The following is a 26,835-nucleotide window of genomic DNA, read 5'->3' as shown; positions in this document are numbered from 1 at the left end:
CTGTATTCCGGGAATAAGGTACTAGTTGTGGTGGCTGTGCTCCAGAACACCTGAAATCTCCTTGAACCATTATCAGAAAGGGAGAACTTAGAATAGTCAATGAAACTTAACATACATGTGCAATGGTGCGGTATATCCCGAAGGCTACAGTGCCCTGACACCTGGGCTGATTCCAAGTGTTGGGCTCAGCAATGAAGAGACAGGAGATGAGAACAGAGAAAACACAGTCCAGGCTCTATAGGGAAGTTCCAGAAATCATGATCGAGCTAGAAGGGTTCATAGCCAGGAAGACATGAGGAGACACCCCAGGCTAGTCCAGATTCATGGTCAGGAAAACCTAGCAAAGGAGAGTACAAAGTGAGCAAAGTAAAGAGCAAACAAAGTGAGAGACAGATCACTAGCAGAGCAAGCCAGGTCATCACTGACAAGGTGCAAACTCCAATGACTGAACACCGAGCAAGACCTCAACATGTATTTGTTGTTTTGTCTCCTCAAATCTCCACTCAGACAGGTACCCCAGATGAGAATTATGCCCAGGACCCTTAAGCTGGGAGGCATTAGTGCCAACTACTCCACCGACCATATGCACTGCCCTGAGTGAAGCGTAGTTCAGGACCCTATGCAGATGGTATAATCTGGAAGTTAATGGAGAAGGGCAAGTTAATGGAAAGGTACAACAGGATTAAGACGGGTTGACAGACATGTTGGCGTGACGATGGTGACCTCGGGGGGTGTGGTGAAGGCAAACGAGTCTAAACAGTCCTAAGGGGAATCCGGGGTACAGTCCAGGAACCGGGAGATCCATCCGAGACGAGACAAACAAGGTTAAAATTGGAATGGGATCCGGAAGGTAATGAGGCCAGGCGCTCCGAGCTCCGGACTCAGATGGTCAGGACGCCGTGATGAAGCCTATGCCGTCAGGACTCTCCTGGACCCGCTGGTAGGTGGGCTTCCAGGTGTCCATTCTCCAATGCTGAGCCAGGCATAGCAGGAGCGCTTGCCTTAAATAATGACGGACAAACAGGGGACAGGTGCATGTAATGAACTAAAATTCAAAAGGGTCGGAGCACGCTTAAGAGGAGGGATGGGGATCGTGACACTGAGTTGCTTGATAAAATACATACACTTTTAACTCAGACCCCAAGACTGCATAGCTTTTCAGGAAGTGAGGGTTTTCCTCCCATGTTCTCTCTCCTGGCTCTACCTTTTTAATGAGACTCAACTACCCATTCAGTTAAAGAAAAGCTTCATGCTCTGGTAGCTCTGACACTCTCTGGATTTGCAGAAGTTGCAATATCAAGAGAATTGATTGGTGTAGCTGGGAGAAAACTGTCTGAACGTGAAATCATAGTGTTCATTTTCCTGGATGATACTGCAGTTACCAGCATACTTCATACTTCAAAGCCCGAGATCCATGAAAATTCTGCACTTTAACTTGATTTGTTTTATTAAAAGAAAGGAAGTGTGTATTTCTGGGAGGAAGATGATGTCATACTAACTGTCCTCTGGTGCAGAGCTCACGGTCATAGAGACATTCTTGTTTCTGTATTTACCTGCTCTCCATTTTCCTTGTTGTTGTTTTGCGGCAGCATACTGCAATTATTGCCAAACAGTTTGTATTCAGGTGGGATATCTAAAGCAATCCAACGATGGAAACATTTCACACTATTTTCTAAAAGATATGAAAAACACGAACACTCTTGCTGTGAAATAAAGGAACATTTTATTCCTGCCTAACATTTATAGAAATAAACTTTTCAGACAGCATAAGACTAAAAAATACAAAAAAGGTACCATTTTTCTTATTTCTTTACAATATAATCCAATTGAACACTTTAAATTGGATGATATTGTATAGAAATAAGAGAAAGTATACATCAACCTTACAGAGAAAAATAGTATGGATGATCTCATCCGTGGACGTTTTTTGGACCTCAGACAAGTTAATTAGAATATCACAAATGATAGCTCAGCTCTTCTCCAAATAGATTCATTCCACCTATTTATTCTATTCTGTATTCAGTGGCACTTATCCAGCACAGGACAAATCAAGCTTTGCTTAGCAATTATTTGTAAGGACTCTGCAGTATACAGTATACTGTAGTTCAAAAACATTGTAAAAGAAGAATCAAATAAGACCCCTTTCCCCTGCATACAGATAAGTCAAATATTGCCAGGTTGAATAAGATTAAGCATTTTCACTTTCTTAACAGAGAGACACAACCCCTCAATGAATCTCTTTGATCACAGGTCCATTTATTTTAAAACCTGAGCATCAAAAGAAAAATCTTACTCTTTTAATGCAAATATGTTTTTAGAAAAATAATGAGTGATTGATTAATTTGAGTAATTTTGAGTGTTGCACTAAATCACCTCTTTAGTGACAGTGATTGGGAAGCGGTGATGAGGTGATTTAATTTGTTGCATGTCAAGTCTGTTGTAATTGAAGTATGAAAAACACAGACAGGACCCAATATGTCCTACTTATCAAGAGGACAATGCTTTTGTGCCATTGATAAGTAACAAGCTTAAATAAATCTGCACACTTGTAATTTGAGATGTTAATGGCCAGCAATTTCTAGCTTGGCAAGGTGTCGCAGCCAAACATAGTCCATCAATATAGGCCACAATCTGAGAGACCACACCTCTCTGTGAAATGATGGGGAAGTCTCTGTTTGTATGATGTGATTCAAGTGAGATGGTGCAGGCAGGGGTGTCTAGATGGTACAGAACTCTACTTATAGTGGTTGTTGGCAAACTTGATTGCAGAATACTACTCTGGTCAGTGCCTGAGACCTCACCTTCTGCTCTTCTTGTTGGCTCATTCTAACATGACAGCATTCCATCAGCAACACATGTGTAACCATGGGTTTCTTGCAAGCAGAATCAGAGAATGTGACAGTTATAGTTCAGGCCCCCTGCTCACCATGCATGATCTCCATTGAACATTTGCAGGACAACCTTGGGACATGTGGTATGTTGTTTGCATGTGGTATCTTGGGCTCAGAGGCCAGCAAACACGCCCAAGTTCATCCAAAATCTACAAAATGATTGTTACAGATACAATAAGATGGGATCTGTAAAATAAATTCCTATACAATTTTTAATTTTAACAATGACTTAACTACACCATATACAATTGAAGCTTGGAGAATCCTTGTCAAAGTCAGTTGATATGACCCAAGACCAATGACCAGTGGCTCAAACTTGTGATTTTGGAGCTCAACCTTGCATTTGGTCAATAAGCTTTACTGGTTGAGCCAAGATTTCACCATGTTATTATCTATGTCTTTTATTTCCTATTCTCTCACTATTTTGAAATTAACAGTAATGGTGGTACAGCGAAGGCATCAGGTCGAGATTCCTGACTCAGCTGAGGTTCTCTCGCCAACTATTGTTCCTGAATGCTTCTTTTAAAAAGAAATGTGTAAGGGACGTCAAGCCAAATACAAAATCAATTTGACTTGCATGTTTGTCTGTTTTAAAATAAAGTCACTGAAGACTCGTCAGAAAGGTATAACCACAACCTTTGTCCCTCAGATGTGACAAATTCCGGTGAAACTTTAGAGAAAATATTTCTGTCCTTTTTACACAGGACGTAAGTGTTTGGTTATGTTCTGGAGGCTGCTGTCTTCAAATTTCATCCACTGTTTTGGTGAAATACCGGGAATTGACGTTCAGTGTGTCTTTTGTGAATGACAGCTCATTACAAGATTTGTCTGTTTTAAGGTTGGCTGACTAGCATTACTGCATTTAAGAGGGTGGTCTCTCATCACCGGACTTCCCTGTATCCCCATTTCTGCGTATCAGTGCGCCTTCTCTTTTCTCAATGTGTAAGGAGATGTCTATTGCGCATGTCCTTACTGCCCAGGGGAAGAGATTGTGCAAGGCTGGAGGACAGCAGCAAACGCCATCTAAGACGTTCTGTCTCCACTCCTTCATACAGCTATCTGGAGGGGTTATCGGGGTCCCCTGTCTCTAGGGATGGATGGGGTCACCCCGTGGGAAGGGATGATTGGTTCATATGGACAGAAATATGGATAATTATGGGTTAGATTTTATCTGTATAATCAAGCAAAATAAAATATCAATATAATATGTATTCTTACAATATAGTATATAATTTACCAATAAGAACATCAAAGTGAAGCATTTGAGCTTAGGAACTAGACCCAGAAGATTCCTGAATCTCACAATACACATAGATGAGGCTTTTATCATAAACATGACAAGTCTTATCATAAAGACTCATCGATTTTTAGAAAAGTTATTGTGTTAGGAATTCAGACCACCAGAAACAGACTTTAATTATAATTCAAACTATACCGTTAAATTGAGAATTCCTTTGTAAAAAAATGCTTTTTGACCACATGGCCTCTTATTTGTAACATTTCTCACAACCTCTTATTTTGTTGCAGTGTCAGGTGGCATTGTTTGACTGTTTTCTAAAAAAAAAACAATCACGAAAGGAAATGCAACTCGTGCGACGTCTGAAGAGTGGTGGGTCAACGCAGGAAGGGCTCTTCCATGAGGTCATGTCCTTTTCTGTTTATAGATACCGGAGATTATGATTGTTCCCTTGCTCGCCATTCCACACACGGTAAAATAGCCACGAGCGAGATCGCTGAACAAAGTCCAGGTCCGGATAAATTCGATATCACGTCATTTGGGAGTCTGCAGCATGAAATCCAATTTGGATTGCTCGACTAATAATTCCAAGACTTGCGGACAGACAGCGATATCCAGTACCAGCAGATGCCCTCTTCGGCGATAAACACGAACAGGGGGAATACCGTTTTACTCCAATCATGTTGACCTAAAACTACTGCACAGTGCGTTTCACAGTAACAAGCACCTATAAGGAATAATCTGAGAATTATTTCATACCTATTATACTTTAAATGTTACCTATACCAATGATGTGTTCACAATTTTCCACTAATTTACACACTGTATTAAATGAAGACACTAGATTGGACAGAGAGAAAGAAAGGGGTTTAGTTTTCTACAAGCACAGGAAAACACACAAGGACCAATAAACTATGGAGACGATTCAGTTATTAATAAGCAAAAAATTAGAGCCTATGTTTTAATCATATCTACAGTACTTTACCATTGTCTGGGAAAAAATGTGTACAACTGAAATTCATTGGTAATCTTAAGTATCACTGCTTGTCAAGTGGGAAATACAATTTTAGTGACACAATTGTGTGCAGAATGTACAGGGGTGAACAGATTGTTTCTTTACAGGATAATATGTCAATGTAGTATCTATGGTGTATAAAATATTTTTGAGTTTTAAAAAGAGAAGAAAAGGTCCACTTACTTTTGGTGGTGCTCAACAGCGTTCATTCAGTTGTTAGAACCTGAAGTACAGACGTTCTGGCGCATCTATGTGTAATTAAATACATGTATTTTCCCACAAGGTGGAGCCAAACTAGTTTAAGGACAAAAGCAAACTTGGACCATTGACCGTTGTTTTGGATTCTTCCTTCTGGCTTCCTTTCTATTCCTTTCTTATTTTCTTATATCGCTTTGCATTCATAATTTATCCAATGAACTTGCAATAAACAGTATTACTTTCTTATGTTATAAGCTTCAGGAATATCTACGCATTTGGAACCACGGCATGAGATGAAAAGCGTGTCAGATATGGGAAATCAAAAACGCGTTTTGTGCTGTATCCAAGGTGTTAAATATTTTTAAATAATTTGTTTAAATATGTGTTGAACTAAAAACGTTCCTCAGCTTTGTAGAAAGAAATGTAATCACAAATGTAACCACAGTGCAGTAAGCTTGAGGGACCAAAAACTATGTGCAGGTGGTTGTATGTAATGTTAACATGACATTATACAGTACTGTATTACATCAGGAATAGGATGTCCATGTGAGGACGTACCCCAGTATGAAGATCAATTCTCATTCGTATTGTTTGCTGCAATAATTTGCGCCATAACTATAGACTATAGATAGTGAGTTCATCAAGTCTATATTCCCTGCTGTTGACGCCAAGCAGCTGGAAATGATGTGGCATTCATTTTAAATGCTTCAAAACAAAAATGTTCCAAAGTCAACGTTTTCGTCTTCTGCAAAGTATAGCTGGTCACCTTTTTAGCACGTGTTGCAGTAAACTTGTCCCCTAGACGATTTGTAACAGGACTCTGCAGCCCCGAGCATGCTGCGAAAGTGACATCAACCCTCTGAAACCCAGCCAGTGTCAAGGTCTCCGGGGGCGGAGGGTTCAGAGGAGATCGCCGCTGTCCGCTGAGCTCCGCTGTGTGGCTCCGAGTCCGCTTGCGACCTTGATCTAATCTCGGCAGCCGCTGAGCGGCGAGGCAGCACACGTGGATGACATCTGATTTATCTCGGGCAGTGTTTCCCAATCCAGACATGACCCAGCGGTGTCCCCGTTTCCCCTGGTTTTCATTCTAATTTAGTGAATTTTGTTAGCTGTGGCGCATTAAGCTTTGAAACGGAAATGCCTGCAGGTAGTTTAAATCTAATGTAACTTCTGAAATAGTAGAAAGTGATAAATTGTCATACTCCTCTGTGTCAGATACAGGGTTTCAGTGGTATTGTGTGAATGTGTCAAAACCCGACACCAGAGCAGAAGCGTGATTAAGGCTTTGGAGCCAGAACACTCACTGGACAGGTGTGGGTTCAAACCGTGGGTGAGGAACTGCTGTTGTACCCTTGAGCGAGGCAGTTCACTCAAATTACATTAGTAAAATGCCCAGCTGTACTGAATAAGTATATACACTGCTTAGAAGTGTCAACCGAATAATTTAATAAAAACGGCAACTCTTTACTCCTTAAACGACAAGCCAACAGTGTACAAACTGTATAACAGGTTGTGCTTTGTTCTGGAATTCGTTCTCTTACATTCACGTCTGTGCAAACGATCACACAGATACCGTTTCTTCTCCCTTCGACATATAGTTTTCCTGCATGTTGGTGTGTAAATCCAAATTAAAATGTATTTGATGTCAACATACTGTAGTCTAAAATCTTTTGAGGTTTTTGTTCTTAAATGTAAAGCGCCTTGAATGGAATGTCCACATTATTATCATTATTATTATTCCTTAAAAGAATATTTATTTTAAGCGTCAGGTACTAGAGCCTAATAAGTTACTTAAATCAAAATTACTCTTGGAAGTCCAGTGAAAACATGTCCAGCAACTGTACAATAATTAACCACCAGATGGAAGTGCTACCCAAACCAAGTCAGGAGAAGCAAGTTCGCACGAAATACTCTAATGCTGCCACTGGAGGGCGCACCATGGCGAAATGGAAAATTCCATTTAAACTTGGCGCTGATGTCATAAATAGATGTTGCAATGCTGCAAGTGAAATGTTAAACTGACGCACTTTGTTGCAGTTTTTGTTTTATTCTTTTCTAAGACAACTTTACAATTCTGAGAACTGATAATAAAATAAGCAAAGAAAATATCAACAAAGGCATAGGACTACGTTACAAAAACGTTATGGATATTGTCAGTATCATTGATCAAATTCTGGTATTGCTTACTTAGCAAAACTGTTGATTGCTCTCAATGACTTGAGTAAAATAAGAGAAAGTAAATGTGTTCCAAACTTCGAAAACTATAATAAATAACGAGCAGTGTTTACTGAAAGTTTGTTCTTAAATGGTTAAATGTTTTGTTACTGGTTAGAGGTGTTTGGTGTCATCTGTCATTTGTGATTAATGTGATAGTAAACATACTGTAGTTCATACATTAGTTGTTTATTGAATATACAAATTCAAACAAAAATCTGAAAAGCAAGAAAACAAGCAGAAACCTAATTAAAACCGTATCTGTCATCTATATTTACATTTTAAACCCCCCAAAGTAGCACCTTGTAGATTCCAATACATTTAAGACTAAAAGTTGTACACATAACATGTCTCAAAGGCCAATGATGATAGTGGCAAGAATGTCTCGAAAGCCTAATTGAACAGTTAGATAAAGGGATTGTGGCGTTTTTTTTTACCATCCAGAGAGAGTTTGATGGAAGAAAAATACACATCAGAAACAGCCACAGGCATTTTCAACAGTATTTCATGCTCCCGATACATGTGAGTCCCAAGAATACATTTCTGTGGTCAATACACATTGTTGTGTGCAAATCTCAGTGTATTAAAAGCTTTTAAGGTGTTCACATATATTTGCAGAACACTATACTTGCACCATTTGCCAGTTGTAAATATCTTGTTATTATGTTTTTTTTCCCAGTCTTTTTAGTTTATACAATTTAAAATAGATAATTTGCTGTAAATTCTTCTTCACCCTTTTCCTCCTCAGTCCCAGGATGCTTTTACTGCAAAGTCTGTATCTAAAGGAGTCAGCCCTCCTTCCCAATTTCTCCTTGCCACTCTGCACCTCCTCACCATCTGCAGTATATATCCCTGCATCACCATTCTGCTCTTTTAGTCCTCTGTCAGATTTGGACCTTATTCCCTGAGCTTAACACTTGCCCTGTATTACAAAAAGAAAAGGAAGAAAATGAACAGAAAATTGCACTTGATTTAAAGCTGCATACAAGGTAAAAATGTTTTTTTATAGCATTCTATATTTGCCTGTCAGTATTTATGGCACTGCTACCACTGTATTTATAAATCTAAGTGTCAAAATATATTACTCAAAATTCCGACACTGGAGCCAAACTAATGACTCAAGTTCATCGGGAGCGAGTTGCTGGGAACCCCTTGGCTACAGTCCATAACTGTCAAATCTCCAAGGTTATGAAATATACCACAGCTCACACAAGACCACCCCTCCTGACAGCTTCTAAACTTCACTTGTAGCTGCCTGAAGGATAGAAAAATACACCAACAAAAACTCCCCAGTTTCTAAAGCCCCCTAAAGATTTACCTTACATACAACTAGTTTTATTCAGTTAATACATACTCTAGTAGAGAGTAGCAACACTGGTAGTGGAGTCCAATTATATGTCATATTGTTTTATTCACTGGAAATCATCAGGATTTCCCTTGGAGAAATGGAAGATATTCCTTCCCCACAGTTTCAATGGGATTTGAAGTTTTCTAAAAAACATGGCACCAAAGAAAAACATTTAAGTATCCAACAAAAATGCACTCTTCTGAACCGTAACAAATATGCTGATAACAGGCACAAGTGTTATAACTACCTTTTTACAGTAGGTCCCACTCTTTTTTTTCCATTCTCACTAATCTTCACACGTTTTCATCATTCTACAGCATATGAATTTTCAGACATAAATGCACCTTTACACACTTCCAACAGCCAGATCATAGTCTATTCTAACCTGTACAGTCATGCACTTAAATGATTTATTTGGAAGAGGATGAGCTGGTAGTTACCTAATATAACTTCTTAATTAGATACGCACAGTAAATTATTATCTGTTTAGGAAATGCAATTTAGAGGCCGTTCTTTTTAAAGATGACCTAATAAAATGACTAAAATGAATATGATTTGATTGGGAAGTTAAAAGATGATCTTGTCATAAAAAAATAAAATGTAGATGTTTAAAGTAATTTATTGCAGTATCCTATGATAGTAAGTGACATAAATTGTTTTTCAGCTGACAGTCATAATATCAAAAGGCTAGTCTGATTTAATGTGCTCATATACATTCATATACATATAATTTCTATAATTACTAACCAATACATACCACAATTAGCAATTCAGTGCCTTGCAAAAGTGTTCAAACCCCTAAGGAGTTTTCACATTTTGTTACTTTAGTGTTTGCAGTCAACCGATTCTTACTCACTAAATACAAAAAAAGAAGTAAACATAATATGAAGAAAAATTGAAAATCATGATTGCATCATGATAAGTATTCAAGCCCTTTGCTGTGACCAACCTAAATTAATTTAGCTGCACAAAATCACCTGTGTGTAATAATAGTTGACTTAATTTCAGAATAAATAACACCTACCTCTGTAATGTCTCTCAGGTAGTGAATTTCAATCAAAAATTAATCTAAAGTCCAAGAGCTTTCACAATACAGTCGCATAAAGGCACAGATCTGGAGACGGGTATAAAATATTCAACTCATAATACTTTTTGAACATGGTGAAGTCAATCGTTAAGAAGTGGAAAACACCAGCCATACTGTAGATCAGGCTTAAACTTGGCAGGACTGATGGGAAGATAGATGGAGCAAAGTACTGGCAAATCTTAGAGGGAAACCTGCTTCACACCCAAGGCTGGGACAAAATATTTACCTTTCAGTAGTACAACGATCCAAAGCTCAAGAACAAAGTTATACTGGAGTGTCTTAAATATAAAAAGTGAACATCTTTAAGTGGCCAAGTCAATGTCCTGACTTTAGGGTGGTATCAGCACAGAAGTATACTTCTGAAATCCAAAAATACTCCTGGCTTCTCACTATAATTTATGGTGACAACAGATATAACATTACATTAGATAGAGATAGTGAGCAATGTTGTATAGTGAAGTGTATAACACAGAAATCTGTTGCTTAAATACCTTGATTTTAGAATACATGCAATTGTTCCACATTTGCATGCATTTTATAATCAGTGAGAAATTTGGGTTTTTTTCAGATCTTGTTATCTAGAATGCTAATCATATCTTGTTTTTAATAAACACTAGCTATATTTTTCAAATTCACTTTGCTAAGATTTCTCATGAGGTTTGACAAAAACAGTCCAGTGGTTGTTTTAAATAATTTGGCAATAATAAGAGCAGGATAAATCAGTTGAATGTTTGCATTCAGGTCTGGTCTGTGTGAAGCAGATCATGACTATGTAGGATTGTCACGCATGCAGTTTCAGCTCAAAATTGTTTTTATCTGAACATCTGAGTGGGAAGAACCCTTAATCACTTATTCAATAAATTATACTTTTTTGTGTGTAGTAACATATTTTGACATACCAGATTTATATAAAAGCTAGACCAGACTACTTGGTATTTTACCAAGAAAAGTCCCCAAAACACACTCAATATGAGTTACGTGTGATACACAAGACTATAATGCATTGCAAAGAACACTGTGAATCTTTACCTACTACATTATGATAATGTTTAACTTACCAGAGAATTATTGGGTTCCAAAACATCAGAACATATTGTTATCTGATGTCAGAGTAACCTTTCTTTTGGTCCTCAACACAATAATTCAGACACCTTCTACAAACATAGCTTCCGTGTTACATTTCTGAAACATCAATGTGAAATGGAAGCAAAACAAAAATAAACAAGTATACTTGCTCACAATCATGCAGAAACACAGATAAGCACTGGATTATATTAACTTTTAGATTCACAATAATTACCAGTTATTTCTTAAATTATTAACTTTTTAATAGAAAAATCCTCTCAGAGGTACACATATAAATTTTGGTCTTATACAAGATAGTATTTTTTTAATCTACTGCAGGCCAATCCTCAGGATCCATTCCACATTTAGATGTTGTGCTGCTAGAAATTGCATTCGTGTATGCCAGCATGGTTGGTATACAACAGATCTATCAGCTTCAAATAAAATGGAAAATATTGGGTAAAAAAGTTGAAGTTTGGAACTTTGTGAGAAATAACTTTTCTCCCTTTTTTTATAATAAAAGTATGAAGATTTTTGTTTTCTTTAAACACATTAAAAATACAAATGAAATGGGACAGGGGGCATTTTTGTACTGTACACTTCAAATATACTCAGAATTTCCCATTACATTTTTACAGGCGCTCTTAACAAATCACACTGAGGAATGTAAAATATAATGGAGTTAAGAGTAACAGAGCTAAATAAGCAGGTCTAATTGTTTGCACCTCTTAACAAAAAAAACGTTTTCAACTAGTATTCCTTGAGGGCACATTTAATTTGATTGTCCATTATAGAGGTCTTTCAGGTTTTGAAGATCTTCTGTTAACTTCTTGTTCTGGACTTCAAGTATCGCAAGGCGACTCTCCAGACAGCTTATATATTCCTTCTTCCGACGACGACATTCTCTAGCAGACATCCTGCAAAGAGCAGAAACGACAGGGGCAACGCGATATTCACATGCTAAATAACTCTGCGGGAAAAAGTGCTGTACGTTATTCTCATTGCAAACATGAATGATTGTTTTCCAAAACTCTGAAACAAAACTCAAGAGTTCTTAAAAATAATAAGCCAAAAGCAGACATGGAGCACAATATGAAAAACGTGTTTTTTGCCCCCAAATCTTTACAGCAGTCTGTAAAACCACACCCTCTCATGCCTTTTATAGTCTTTTGGTTCCACAACCAAGCCGGTAGTTATTCTGTTTTATGGCAATAAAGGTCTTTGAGAGCTTTAAGTTCCTCAATGAGAGTCTTGTTTTGATTTTCTAGCACAGCCACACGATTTTCAAGACATTTGACGTATTCTTTCTTCTTCCTGCGGCACTCCCGAGCAGCCTCCCTGGAACCAACACAACAAATACCTTCCATAAAAAGTGAATTGAAAAGCATCGACAAGCAAAATAAGCAAGCCATCGACACATTAAGCCACTTTGGCAGCTTGATTTCACGCTCCGCTTCGAAACAGCATCCACCCTTAGAAGCTATAGAAGTCAACTGCTGGACACATAAGGCATAATGCTGGCCATACAACACAAATGGTCAAGACATCTAAAAAACTCAAGGACAAGTGATCAACAACACGTACAACTCTTTGGAGAGACTGGAAGCTGAAATAACATAATAAGAAAGCATCGTTTTAAGTCGAATCAATCAATCCAAGTCAATTAAATAAAACAAATTTGTAAATCAGAAAAGAAATAGAAAGCCAAGTCAGAGGCCCCGGTCGTAAGTAACCATATGTACTAAAAACTAAAGCATGCTTGGATGCAAAGCAAGAAAAAGGGTGAATCCAAGGGCATATGGGAGACTGCATGCAACAATACATCCACACCTAGCCAACACAGATTTACATGATTGCAAACAGGAAGCAGCCAACCAAAAAAAGGATCAGAGGAGACCGGGAAGTTCAACAGCCCAAGCCATGGTAAGTAAACAAAGGATGTATAACAAGCATGGCTAATAGCAAGCAATCAGAAAGCATTGCGACAGCAGAAACCATCCTCGGTCTCTTAAAGCTTCATCAGTTTCATGCACCGATGTGACTATTGTGATGATTTGTTTATACAAATACAACTTTTCTGAATCTTGAATGTGCGCACGTGTCATGAGAAACACAAAATATAGTGACACAGTATGTTTATATGACAATTGTGCATTTTCTATAACATTATACATTAGGCAAAACATTATAAAAGACTATTCTTTTGGTACTGATTAATATTTAAATAAAAACGACTGAGCCTTGCCAGATTCTCCGGCATCGACCAGAAGGTTTTGATACACATACCTGTTTTTCATTAGTCTGAGTTCCCTCTTCCGTGTTGCCTCCTCAGCAAGCTGCTGTGGGCCTTGCAGAGAGCCAGGGGAAGCTGCCATTACAACCCCCTGTGGCAAACTTGATGTGGGTGTCCTGATCTGGTAGGTTGGCATATCACCGGTGGCAGCTGAGACAAAAATCGGAGACTGAATTTTATAAAAGAACAGGTAAAGGTTTATTTCAGGCTGAAGGAAAAGAAAAGAGACAGAACGTTTCGGCTGTGGAGCCTTCTTCAGATGTCAAAACCTGGACTTTTTCAACTGAATCTTAAAGTCCACCAACAAATCACTTGCAAGGAAGTGAATTAATTGTGAGAAAGCTATTTAGATTACAAGCCCATCATAGCAAACAGACCATAAAGTAACAATTCAGAAATGTAAACCCAGTTTCAGTATAAACATCAGCCAAGAAATCTTAAGATTATTCAATAGAATACAAATTAAGTCACATTGCAGTGATGACACAATATTCAAATCAATATCTTCATGTAGGTGATCTACACCTGCTTATTATGTTTACATAGCAGACTGGCACCGTTGTTGCACATAAACCATTGGAATGTCCCTAAACAACAACAGGATCAGATTGACTGTACATATCTACCCTGAGCTGGAAGATTGCCCACAGTACAGGATCTTGACCACTGGGAGCATAGGTCTAACAATGTGATCAAAACAATGTTGCAACCATTCACAATAACAGACACACAAAAATGTTTCATTTACCTCAGCGACTCTAATTTGGTTTATCCATAGACTAATTCCACCATTACCAAATAAAATTCAGGAAGTGATTAATTGAAAAACACAGTTCTTTGCTAATATCAAGAAAAGTATCAACAATTTTGATAAGCAAACCACATTTGTGCAGTCCAGTGCTATTCAGTCATGGTACCACCACTGTAGTGACAAGTACATGAAACACCATAGGTTATGTTTTGTAGACATGCAAATAAAGTAAAAAATAAAATATGAAAATATAAAAGATAATATGAAAATATAAAATAGGAAACACTGATCTTGTAAAAGCTACTTAAAAATATATAACTTAGGTGTTTATGACATCTTCCAGGCAATGTGGGGAAGCAATACAAAAGGCAAACAAAATATTAATTGAGGCTAAAGGAATTGGATCTAGAGACTAGATTCAAATAATCAAATTCCTCTGAGGCATGTACTTCTGCAGAATAAATAGTAAAACATGAACCAGAGGAAATAAGAAACTGAAACTGCATGGCAGTTAAGTGAAAGTTAAGAACATGAGGAATTGATCAACACAAAGCGCTGTGGGGGTGTGGAACAATCTATTTAGTTAGGTTGAAAATGATACTGCAGTTTATTTCAAGAAATGACAATAGGTCCCCGGGTCAATTAGCTTTTTCAACGTCACTACCGTTTTGTCATTAATCCTGCATCTGTGTCTCATTCAGCGATGGTACACCTCAAGTAAATGAATGAGAAATCAGTCAAATATGCAGTAGCAGATGTTTCTAGTAATGGAGAAAAACTGTGCTGTAAACAGTGTTTTATGCATGCAGACGTCACCTTTCCACATTCAGGTTCATATGCATTTTTTAAACCTAGTGTTGTCATGCTTTTAGTCACATTCAGGAGGTAATGAGTAAACCTACTATTAGATATTAATTCTAATTCTGCATTCCCAAAGCGTCTCAGTTTTATACTCCAGTTATGTAAGATGCATGTCAATTTCAAAAACACAACAAAACAGTAAGAAAACTGTTCTTTGTTCAGAATAATGTTAAGAAAAGGTCAATTATAAAATACATTGTTTTCACAAGAATGCAGATTTTTTCATACACAAATAAAACAAAAAATAAAACTCCATTTTGTAGATTAGCTTTATGCTGTTAAGTGTTTCGTATATATTTGGCTTCCTGAGGACGTCAATGGTATAAAATGCTGTTGCACATAAATAAATCATAAGATGTAATTTTTGTCCTTTCCCAAAAAGGTTTTCATCAAGTCAGCTCACAATACGTAACGATCAATCAATAGAGTTCTAGAAATTACATGAACACAGGAAAACTTCTGAAATGTTATTTATGAAAAATAGCTGTGACCTGCACAGATTAAATCGACATGACAAAAAAACCTAGAAAACAATCTTAAATTACTCAAAGAATCTGCATTGTCTCATTGGTTTGTTTTTCAATTAAGATAATCTAACTGTTTGTCATGCTCATCATTCTCATCATGTTTAATTATCAAAGCTATTCAGATTTTATGCATAATACTGCAAACCACGTTTAAGGCAAAATTACAAAACTACTATTTAATTTAAAAAAATGAAAATCAAAATTGAACCAACCTACAATGGTCAGAAGGTACCCTGAACAAATCACCTAGTCAAAGAGATTTTTTTACTGTTGAATCTTCAGCAAGGTTAAAAATACAACTGCAGAACCAAGTTAAAACTGAACACTAGCATGTCAAGTGCAATAAGAAAAAAATATATACTGTATAATGGTTTGGTGGTGAGCGGACGGCTTAAAGTTCTCAAGAAATGCTTGCTAAATGGATGATACAATGGGTGTTGTGAAGAGTTTGCATACAGTAGCTGTCCTACAGTAGGTCCTCACGACAGTTCAACATGGCCAACAGTGGTAGTACAGGAATCTTTGAACATCAGTATTTGGTGAACATCCGATGTGGTGTTTTTGTTCCTTCAATAGACTAAGAAACCTGAACCAGTCCAGCATTGAAAGAGTAGTGCACTCTAGGCTTAAGAAAAAAACTTCCTGTATTATTAATGGACATACTGATTTCCTAATTGTGGAAATCACATGCTAAAAGACTGGAAACATCGATTTCCTTATTATGGAATACACAAGTTTAAAGACATGTGTCTGGTTAGGGATGTACAATTTAGGACAAATAACTAATTTCCCATTTTGTTAGCATCTGTTTTATAGAGAGTGATTAAGTTTTGATTATTTTCTTTGTATTTTAGGACATAAAAACTCTGCACTATATTAAGAGGTTTCTGTTTAAAATATATGGGAAATTCTGGTGTTGTTTATAAGAATGCATGGCTCTGGAAACTCACAGATCTGTAAATACTTGTATAAACTGTGAAACACTATTTACGATGTAAATATTAATTTCTGTTCCATTATTAAGCTTACTGCCTGGTTATGACTGTATTACCAGGCCAAGAACACACACGCTGTTTAACTTGATACAAGTCTATTTTACACAAGTTACTAAAAGATGGAAAATCTTTTGAGTTCACATCTGGAAAAAAAGAGAGCAACAAATATATAAATTAAGTGAAACACCCCATGGATTTTAATCCATCTTGCTATTCCATTTGAAATGAAGCCAAGTGGAAAGATGTTTACATTCTGAGAAGATAATGACACCATATGCTTTTCTATGTAGAACTTTTTTTTATCAGATCATTACATGATATCATGAACAGCTTATAGTAGTCTAATGGAGTTGTACAGTATATTTAGAAAAATATGCCGTAAAATATGACTTGTACTATTTGAAACAGTTTGCATATAACCAAAAATAGATGAAAGGAACTAGAAACTAGCAATGTTCTGAAGTTAGGATTAAGATCAGAGAGGACTGTTTCCTTCCTGAACCCAAGACAGGATTTCTTCCTTGGTTAATACCTGTGTGAAATATTAATTTAATAAATCAACATTAGTATATTCTCCTAACATATGGTTAAGAAGGGCTTTTTATACATTAACCTCTACCTTATGCAGGCATATTACCAAACTTGCATGGTTATACACTATTTACAAAAAACAACAGTTTCTTGTTTTGTAGCCTGCATATTTTGCAACAATTTAAACAACTGGCACAACATTTATTTCACCATGTACTTTCAGTGCTGACTTAACTTAAACTGAAGGAGAAACAATGACTCACTGTGGGAGTGTCTGATACAGTTAATCCCACCTGTGTCTGATCATCAAAAATGGTCACCTATTAAGAGCTTTTAATCACAAATAAAATTCAAAATAAAACTCAAAATACTACTGTTAACATATAAGGGTTTGAATGAATTGGCCCCTGACAACATGATTGTTAACTTCCTAAAAGTCTACATGTCATGTGCAAACTTTGAACTCTATTCTTCTTTTAGTTCCCAATATAAGCCTCGAAATACTAGGAAACCACACTTACTCTTGTGTTGTGCTCCTACAGTGTGGAATGATCTCCAGACTCATGTCAGATTTTGCATGTCAGTCAGCACTTTCAAATCCTGTGTTAAAAGCTTTTAATTCTGTTTCTTTTACTGTTTTAATTTCCATATCTTTTGGTTTTGTTTGACTGTTTTATTGCACAAGACCTTTAGATAATGTACCATGGATGGTGCTATATTAAAAAGTTATAATTACGGAAACAAATGATTAATTATTGAGTGGAGGAGACAGAATTAAGGTTTGTACGGTAAAGTTGTTGAAAATAATGAACCATACTAGAGTATTTTACATACCATGGCATGACTGCATTATTAACTTTAAACAAGCAAGGTGATCATTTACAGGCACCACTTACCACCGATATTTAAGGGCTAGCTATTTAAGGGCTAGCTAGTAAATCAGCAGAAAGAGATCGATCCTTACATCAGGACTGACAACAACTACTGTATGAAAACTCCACCTCACACTTCACTCCCTGCATTGCTTATTATAGTATAATCATAGGAAACTGAGTAGCTCTTATTTCAGCCCTGTGTTTTAGATGTGGTAACAAACAATAACAAGGAAGATAACCACACTGCTGTAAGTTTAATGTTTTAGAGTACAATTGTTTTCACTTCCAAACGAGCCTGGCAGCTGCCTGCATTATTCCTGTCAGTCTCAAAACATCTCGGTTTTAGAATTGCGTGCAAGTTACAAACACACAGATGACACTTACTGTCTGGAGGCTTAATTTAATGTGTGTATGCTTTCCAGGATAGTCTAGTCCAAACTCTATTGGGATTCCATCAGAGTTAGCACAGAGAAATGATCAGAGAATGACTTTCTTGGAAAAATCGACAGTGATGGAAAATAAAAGCAAGATCTATTGCTATTGTGCTTGTGATTGTGTACTGTACATTTTTTTCTTTGGATGCTTGCATCCTTGAAGATCTTAGAAATGCATTATTAGTAATGTATTTAATTTTTATAATTTATGGTGGAATAAGTAGAAAACCATATCACACGCTTATGAAAGGAGGTGTGTTTTCGTGAGGGGAACAGACTGAGGCGGGCAGGTTCCCCCTCCCTCCGAAAAAGACGTTGTGTGTCGCCCATGCTGTTACGGTTCAGGATTTAAGCTGAAAGACATGCTGAAGGAATAAATTGGAAACGCACGTATCCTTAAGAAAAGCTAATATTCTGTTATGCGTACAGACAGCCAAATGTATGTTTCCAGTAAACAGCGTTAAATACCTTTAAGTTAAAGTATTGCGTAACAGTACCACCTTGCTCCACACCGGCTACGTTTCTTACGCAGAAACTGACGGGTGTCATTAAAATTGACTCACGTTTTTTCTCGGTGCGTATTTGCACAGTAAACGTCTAGAAAACTAAATAATTTAGGTGAGCCAAACACAACAATGTTTTCTACAATTTCAGTCGTGAAAGTCTTAATTTAAAAATTATTAAAAGCAATAGAGTTTCTGAGTTAATTGATTTAATTCACATCTTCCTAAATCATGTCAGTCCCAAGTTATGTATTCCTTTTTAAACAACTACAGTCTTATATAAACATACATCCATAAAGAGCATTGCATTTTTATATTCTAGTATATACAGTATAACACACAGGAAAAGTGTCACGCTATGCCATATATTTCACATTATTATTAGGCTGATGTATTACGAAAAATATTAATTGAAAAATCGTATTAATCTGATACACCTGACAGCTATTGACGAAATGTATACATACAGTGACAAAAGCAAGTAAACATTTCAGCTGGATTTATTAGAAACTGTTGCTGTTTATTTTTTGCAGACAATACCATGGCTTGTTCGTTTAAACCTTCACCGGTTCAGACAGAGCTGCAAATTACGTAACCCCAATGATTAAATTGGCAACGTCTTGTTCCTGCAAAAGGAACTGCCTCTAATCACAGCATGACTCTGAACTGACGTCAATGTACATCTTATTTGCTATTTAACATTTACATTTCCCTGCCGAGATCTGATTCCAGGAAACCTGGTGACGTCAGCAACAGTAAATTGAATGGGCTGAGCATTCAGCAGTCTCAGAATCAGCAAGACAGGAACTGAACAGACTGGGAAGCGCTTAAGATCTATCCAACCTATTTACCAATTGTTAGTTTAGACGTTTCAAGTAAAAATTACAGCTTACGAGAGAAACTCTGATAATTTAACAAGCACCGACAATTGTTGCCTTCACAACTGTCTTTTAGCAAAAACATCCAGGAGGCAAAAAACACATACAGATGAGTAGTTTAAAGATAAACATGGGGAAAAAACAGGACAGACATTTGCAAGTTTGGGTAAGTTTTAAATCAGATTGCACTTCTAAAATGTATCATTAAATTGCTTTCATCTCAATTAAATGCATTAAAAACCTTATGAGTGGTATTAATAAGAATTCTAAATGTTATTAAAATTAAATGATCAAAAATTCTATAAAGATAGTTTAACACTAAATGAAACCTTGTGTCTTATATAAAAATATTAGAGGAGCATTTTTAAAGCTTTGTAGCATATATAAAAGTTAGTATTACCTGACTCAGTCTCATCTCCAGTTACAGCCATATCTTTTCTTTTTATTAATCCAAGAGAAACCCTCTCCTTCTGCCTTCTACATGAAATGAACCCCAATCAGCAACTATGTGTAGGATTACAATTAAGGGCATTGACATCACAATGACATCACTGGCCTCCTCAAGTCAATAAGCATGGTTTGTCACTTGAGACATCCCCCTGCACTTAGTTCAACTGTTTGTTTTTGCTGTTAAAGACAAGTGCAAGGCTTAAATGAGCACTATTATGCAGAATTAAATATTTTATATAAACACTGCTGTAAACTCAAGATTCTGAATGAACTCAACATGTAATTACAGTAAGCAAACATTCAAAACTGTAAGATTGAAAAACAAACTGAGAAAACATAGCTAATAAAATAATTTTATTCTAAACTATAAGACAAAAAGGAATGAATAGCCACTGGTGTTCCAAGAATATGTTGTAAAATGCATTTGTATAAAATGTCTTAAAAGGGGGCAGAGTCCAAGGTTCATTGGTGGTCTAACATCTGTTACCTTATGGCTTTAACATCAGCTAAGAAATGTAATACTTTCTAAGAAACTAAAAAAATATATTTCCATGGTAACAAATCTTAATACACTTTTTAATAAAAATGGGTGTGCGCACATACTCTTATTATTTCTGCCACAGTTTTTCTGAGAAAATTAATATGATATTTTGATGTAATTTCAATGAGTATCAATGTCCTATCCCCAATAAGCAAACTAAGGAAATGCACTTTTGATATAAGGAGAAGACAGCAGACAATACAGTCCATTGAAAACAGCAATTTAAAATTGCAACTATAAATGAAATTACCTCCCAAGTGGCTCAAGCAGTAATGGTACTTGCCGAAATGCAAGCTGAGCGCTACAATCACAGGTTCAAGCCATGGGTCATGGGTTATGCGTGTATGCTGAGTGCCACAGAAGGCAGGGTGGGATTAGTCTGCAAGGGCTATCTTGGCTCTAAGCAACACAGTGACCCCTGTGGCCTCCAGGTCTGGCAGGGAGGGATGTGCCTCTCTTAGGTTGGTGCTGAACCTCTGATCTGTGTGACATGTTTAAAGATGACTGAGAGTGGATGGGCCAGAGGCATCTGCCAACACTCTCTTATTCTCTCCTGTGTGTGGCTGCAAAGTTCACAGCTACGAGCTAACGTGTGAAAAGCAGAGCACTGGGCACAACTAACTTTAGCTGCCTTAGAAAACTATCAGTTGTAGATGATCAGAAGTGGTCAGATGAAATGAAAAAAAAATCATAAAGGGTTATTAATCTTCAATAGTGAAAGAAAATGTAAATATTACAATACATAACCATACCCCGATAACTCAAAATGCATTAAATGTAATTATATTACTTAAAAGCATATTATAAAGTTAAGCAGACATCGTAAATGTACATTAATATGAACATTTGCTTAATATTTGCATACATTTTTATGTTTTTTTTCTCTAAGACAATTTTTGTAAAAAGCAAGAAACTAAGTACATTACATACTGTCTTAACTGCAGACAGCAAAAAAAATCTTTACCAGAAGCCTAAATTAGTCACAAAACCTACATATTATATAACTAGCAGTTACATTTGGCTAATGATGATTAATCTTTCACCTTTGACAATGACTGCCTCTCCCTCAAGATGGCAATCATGGAGTTCATTTATTATTTACGAGTTTTAATATTGGTTTTGAAGATATTATGTTCATTTTTGAAACCTTATAGTTTTCAGTCAAGTTGTTAAAATAACAAATCTGCAACAGGTTCTAGTACAGAGAGAAATATTAATGTTTTATCAATAATAAAAGCATATTTCATACAAACCAAAGGTGCACATATCCCCTTTACCTAATGTAAAGTAAAATGATTAAATTAAAACTTAAATGCTACTCTAAATAAAGAAACCAATGCACAGGAATTAAAGAGGGAAAAATCCTCAGTGACCCCCTACTGTGCACTTGTCAGTGAAATGAGATGAAAATAAGCAGCTCAGGACTGCCGCGCTCAATAGCTCAATAGCTGAACAGGTTATAAGACTAGAAAGAGGATGGAGGCTGGGGTAAGATCCCAAGACACTCCTCCATTATCAGATGAACAATCTGAATCAATCACCATGATCACACACAAATATGAACTCCTGTATTTAAAAACTTAATTAGAATCTTAAAAAATATACCACTTTCCTGCATAATCACTAATTTAAGAAATAAGACAATATTTTATGTTTGATTACTACACACGGAATACAAAATGATACAGCAGAACTTTGGCATTAAAAACTCCTTGAGAAAAGAGGTTGATCATAAGCCTGAAAAACATGTGACGGATGTTTTTTTGTAAATGAAAGATTAAGATTTAGATAGCATTCAAGCCTGTGCAAAGACCTTACAGCTGACGTTTAATGTAAACAAGTTAAGAGTATTACATGCAGGTAGCAAAAACAAACTAAAGGTGTAAATATAGGGCATCACTGAGCTAGAAGGTACGGCATACAAAAAAGGCATTTAAAAGAATATGGCTGAGGAATAAAAAGACAATGTTAGGATATAAGGTTAACATATAAGACTAAAAAAATTGAAATCAAGAAATTCTATTTTATTATTGTACAATGTGCTAGGATGACCCCATTCAGAATATTGTGTACACATTTTGGCACCATGTAGTATAAAGGATATTTCTACTCTGGAATCAGGTCAGATTGGAGCAACCAGATACATTCCTGGGCTTAAAAGAGTTGATATTTTTGTTTTGCTTTGACCACAGAAAATTATGTGAAAGCTTGGTTCAAGTAATTAAAGTCCTCTAGAGTATTTACTACACAAAGCAAATCCAATTTTCCGAATCAAAAGTGTAACACGAGCCAGAGGACACAAGTGGAAACTATGGGAAAATGCATTTAAAACTGAGAATAGGAGGCATTTTGTTGCACAACGGGTTGTGGGAATCTCCAACAAGCTACCCAGCAATGTTGCTGAGGATGATACCCTTATTTGATGAAAGGGGTGAATCGGATGCTCAGATTTATTAGCTGTAAACAACCAAACACGCAAGATGAGCTAAATGGCTTACTCTGTTTTTAAATCTTTGTAGGATTCATTATTTTCTTAAAGGTTAGGTAATATACATTTTTACAGTCTGAAAAGATTTGTAACGCTGTTTTGCAGAAGAAAGTGCTGAATTTAGCCACTTTGCATCTGTAGCACTTCTAGCCATTGTGCTTATCATTTCCTTCATTCACGGTACGGAAGCCTGTTTACAGAAACGAGCACAAGGTCAGAGGAAGAAACCACAGAGCTGTTGTTGAAAATGATTGTTGGATAAAAATTTCGTTTCTGAAAACAAAGTTTGGGCAGAAAGGAAAATAAATGCTCAAATGAGATGGTACAGTTGACGTGATTACTTAATAGCACTTTGATAATGGGTCACAAATGGTTCTAAAACCATATCAATTAAAAATATATAGTTGAATAATAAATAAGATAATAAGCAACTTCAAATGGTTAGAGATATTTATTTGTATTAGAGATATGTACTGTATATGCGTTGTAGTTAACCCTCTGACACATCATTAGTAACACTGTAATGCTCACTGTTCAGAACCAGAGACCTAAATTGAAGTGTGACCCATTATTTCAGTTTGAGTCGAGTGTTATTAATAACAAATAAAAATGAAAAAAAAAATGAAAGTCATAAACTAACTTTTATGCCAGTTCACAAAATATTATTAAATCTTCTCTCAAGACTGAAATATAGTGCTTTCCATAAGTATTAGAACAGTGAAATCAAAATAGCTAGTTTTGCTGTATAATCAAGCAATGTAAGTTTGAAATGTTAAGATGAATATAAGGCAAAAGTACAAAATATCACCTTTTATTTCTGTATATTTCTGCATGCATATGCTGTTATGTTCTAGAACGGTGGTTCTCAAAGTTTTTCGATGACGGAACCCTTTGTCTGTCGAAGCTAATGTCGCGGATCACATGAGACTAGCAGCCACATCACCCTGCAACTCAGAAACTGGCAACCACTGAAACTATGCAGGGCTGAGCCTGGTCAGTACCTGGATGGGAGACCTCCTGGGAAACATGAGGTTGCTGCTGGAAGAGGTGTTAGTGGGACCAGCAGGGGGGGGTCCTAATGCCCCAGTATAGTGGCAGGGACACTATACTGTAGTGGGCGCTGCCTTTTGGATGAGACGTTAAACCGAGGTCCTAACTCTGAGTGATCATTAAAGTTCCCCGGGCATTTTTAGAGAAGAGAAACGAGTTATTCCAATGTCTGGGCCAAATTTCCCCCCTAAGCCCTTACTGTGGCCTCGAAATTGTCCCCATGTATGATTGGCTTGCACTTGCTCTGCGCTGGAGTGGCGCCCTGTCCAGGGTGTACCCTGCCTTGCGCTCGTTGCTTGCCAGGTATGCTCCGGCTTCACTGCAACCCTCACCAGGAAAAGCGGAAGTGATGATGGATGGATTAATCACATGATAACCTGTCTACGATTAGCACCCCTACAGTTCAATAAAGCTTAATCACTGGAATACTCGTTGAGAATTAAAGAATCAAAGTTCTAACCACCGGTTCGACCAAGTTAGAAGAAAACCAGAAGGTGGTCTTCTTCTGGTTTGAAAACTTTTAATTTTGTACATCGTTAACAAAGGAAAAAAAACTAATAGATTCATATAACCAGATGACATTTTCTGTGGTCTAACCAGGCGCGAATAGGAAAAGTTGGTAGCAAAATGACTAAGTAAAACACAGTGAGACGACAATACATGAGGTTTTTTTAAAAAGAGTACTGATCATTTTTAATCAACATTTACTTCAAACCAACAGAAACAGAACAATCTCAGTATGATGAGCGAGTTTGCCTCTTACTTATACAATTTTTTTTTAATATTTGGAGTTATGGATGCGAGTTGCAGTCTCATGTTTGACTCTGCATCCAGTCTGTTGCGATACTTCGTTTTTGTGGACACGTAAGACGAAAATCCGGTTTCACACAGGTGGTGACAAACGGGAGAAGAACAGAAAGAGTTTCTTATTTCTCTGATAATACTGGATATTCGTTTTTGGTGCTGCACCAAAACTCTGCCAACTGCACTTCAATAAAAGCTGTAAGGAAGAGTCTGTAATCAGGTCAATGAACTTCTCATATTCTTGTGACATGAAGTCTCCAAGTTTTTTTACTGTTTTGCACATTTTTTCTTTTTCTTTTTTTTTCCCCTCGTGGTTGCATTAATTTCTAAGCGATCCTACTACCTAGTAACATGCTGTATTCTCTCATTGCGAGAGATTTTGAGATTTTTGAGATTTTTGTCTCCAAACAAGATAGAAGCGCAGATGGAAGAAGAAATTTCACCACCTTTGAGGTACCTTCTGGCTCCAGCAGCAAAAGTACAGAAATGTATTCAGAGAGTGAATTTGAAGATGACGTTTCAGAAGATATGCCTAATTTTCCTGACTTCTTGGAGCCATGCAAAGTCATCCTAACTCACCTTTTTTATTGATAGTAAATTTTTATTTTTCTTGTAGTCGAAGTGAGAGCTTATGGAAACCCTGTGGACGTCCTGCGGAACCCTTAGGACACCGTTTGAGAACCACTGTTCTAGAACAATACCAATTTTTGTGTTTCATTCCTCCTTTTTAGGTGAGCATAAGTACTGGAAAATTAGCTTCAATTAAAGTAGTATAAAACTTAGTATTTGGTTGCAAAGCCTTTGCATGCAATTACTACATTAAGCCTGTGACCCACTGATATCACCAAACTCTTGATTTGTTCTTTTGAGCTGCTTTGTAAAGCCTTTGCTGCGGCTATTTTCAGTTGCTGTTTGTTTTGAGGGGGTTCTGGTTTCAGTCTTCTTTTCAGCAAGTGAAATATTACGAATCTCTTTAAATGTAACAACTTCTCACAAGGACAAACCACAATGACACCGTTTTTATCTTTGATCCTGCAAGATCTGAAACTAACGATAACAGACAGAAATAAACTAAATACAGTGCAACACAATTAAACATGAACAAGATAGAGTAATTTTATAAATATAAATTATAATCATTTTAATATTTCAAAAGGGCTTCAAGGATATTTTTTAAAATTCATAGATAGAATTAGGTGTATTAGTCCTAATACTAATACGCTTTCCATAAATTATTTATTCTAAAAACATACATTAATGTTGCAGTTGTAACTCTATTTCCTGTACTTTTAACTACTTCCTTCTACACTACTGTCCTGCTGTATATACTGTAACTGCAGCAAACACTAAAACATGCTATACTTGTATATTTAAAATAAATATACTATTTTTTAAAATATACTTTCTTATTGTGACACTTACAGTACAATAACAATTAATAATAATAGCAAATATATGTTCCAGTACTCAATTCTCGCATTTTAATGCTGCACAGTATATATTCCACAAAAGTAACTGTAAAAAATGCAACATTACTAAACAATACTACAATACTAAACATTTGTTTGAGCTTTCTATTAATCAGTAGTTAGAATTACATTTAACCTTAAAAATATATAATAAAAAAACTTTAGCAATGTTTTTCATAGAAACAATTTACAGCAGTCTCCTGGTGTGCCTCTTCTATTAAAATTACCGTATATACTGTAGATCTAAAAATGATGGTTACTGTACAGATATACCTAAGGAGATAACACAGGCTTAGTTATTAATAGCTGGGATAAAGCAAAAAAGTTTAA

The 26,835-nt window shown here is 36.5% G+C and overlaps 1 protein-coding gene across 3 annotated transcripts in view; it reads right to left on the bottom strand.

Annotated features, from left to right (window-relative positions):
• Positions 1-11,293: 11,293 nt before the first annotated feature.
• Positions 11,294-26,835, bottom strand: part of LOC148657085 (cAMP-responsive element modulator-like) — a 28,329-nt gene continuing 12,787 nt past the window's right edge. The window contains exons 1-3 of one of the 3 annotated variants that reach the window (XM_088642921.1): positions 20,104-20,244; positions 13,342-13,498; positions 11,812-12,393 (exon numbers count right to left, since the gene is read on the bottom strand). In XM_088642921.1, coding sequence (XP_088499047.1) covers positions 12,249-12,393; positions 13,342-13,498; positions 20,104-20,134 — 333 coding nt within the window. In that variant the 5' untranslated portion in view covers positions 20,135-20,244 and the 3' untranslated portion in view covers positions 11,812-12,248. Of the gene's footprint in view, positions 12,394-13,341; positions 13,499-20,103; positions 20,245-26,835 lie in introns of those variants that run through there. The other 2 variants (XM_088642920.1, XM_088642918.1) reach the window with 2 other exon arrangements.

Source organism: Lepisosteus platostomus, chromosome 8 (assembly GCF_059453375.1).
Source record: "Lepisosteus platostomus isolate fLepPlt1 chromosome 8, fLepPlt1.hap1, whole genome shotgun sequence".
Taxonomy (NCBI): domain Eukaryota; kingdom Metazoa; phylum Chordata; class Actinopteri; order Semionotiformes; family Lepisosteidae; genus Lepisosteus; species Lepisosteus platostomus.
Note: the sequence above shows the minus strand (reverse complement) of the source record. Positions and strands in the feature narration are given on the sequence as shown.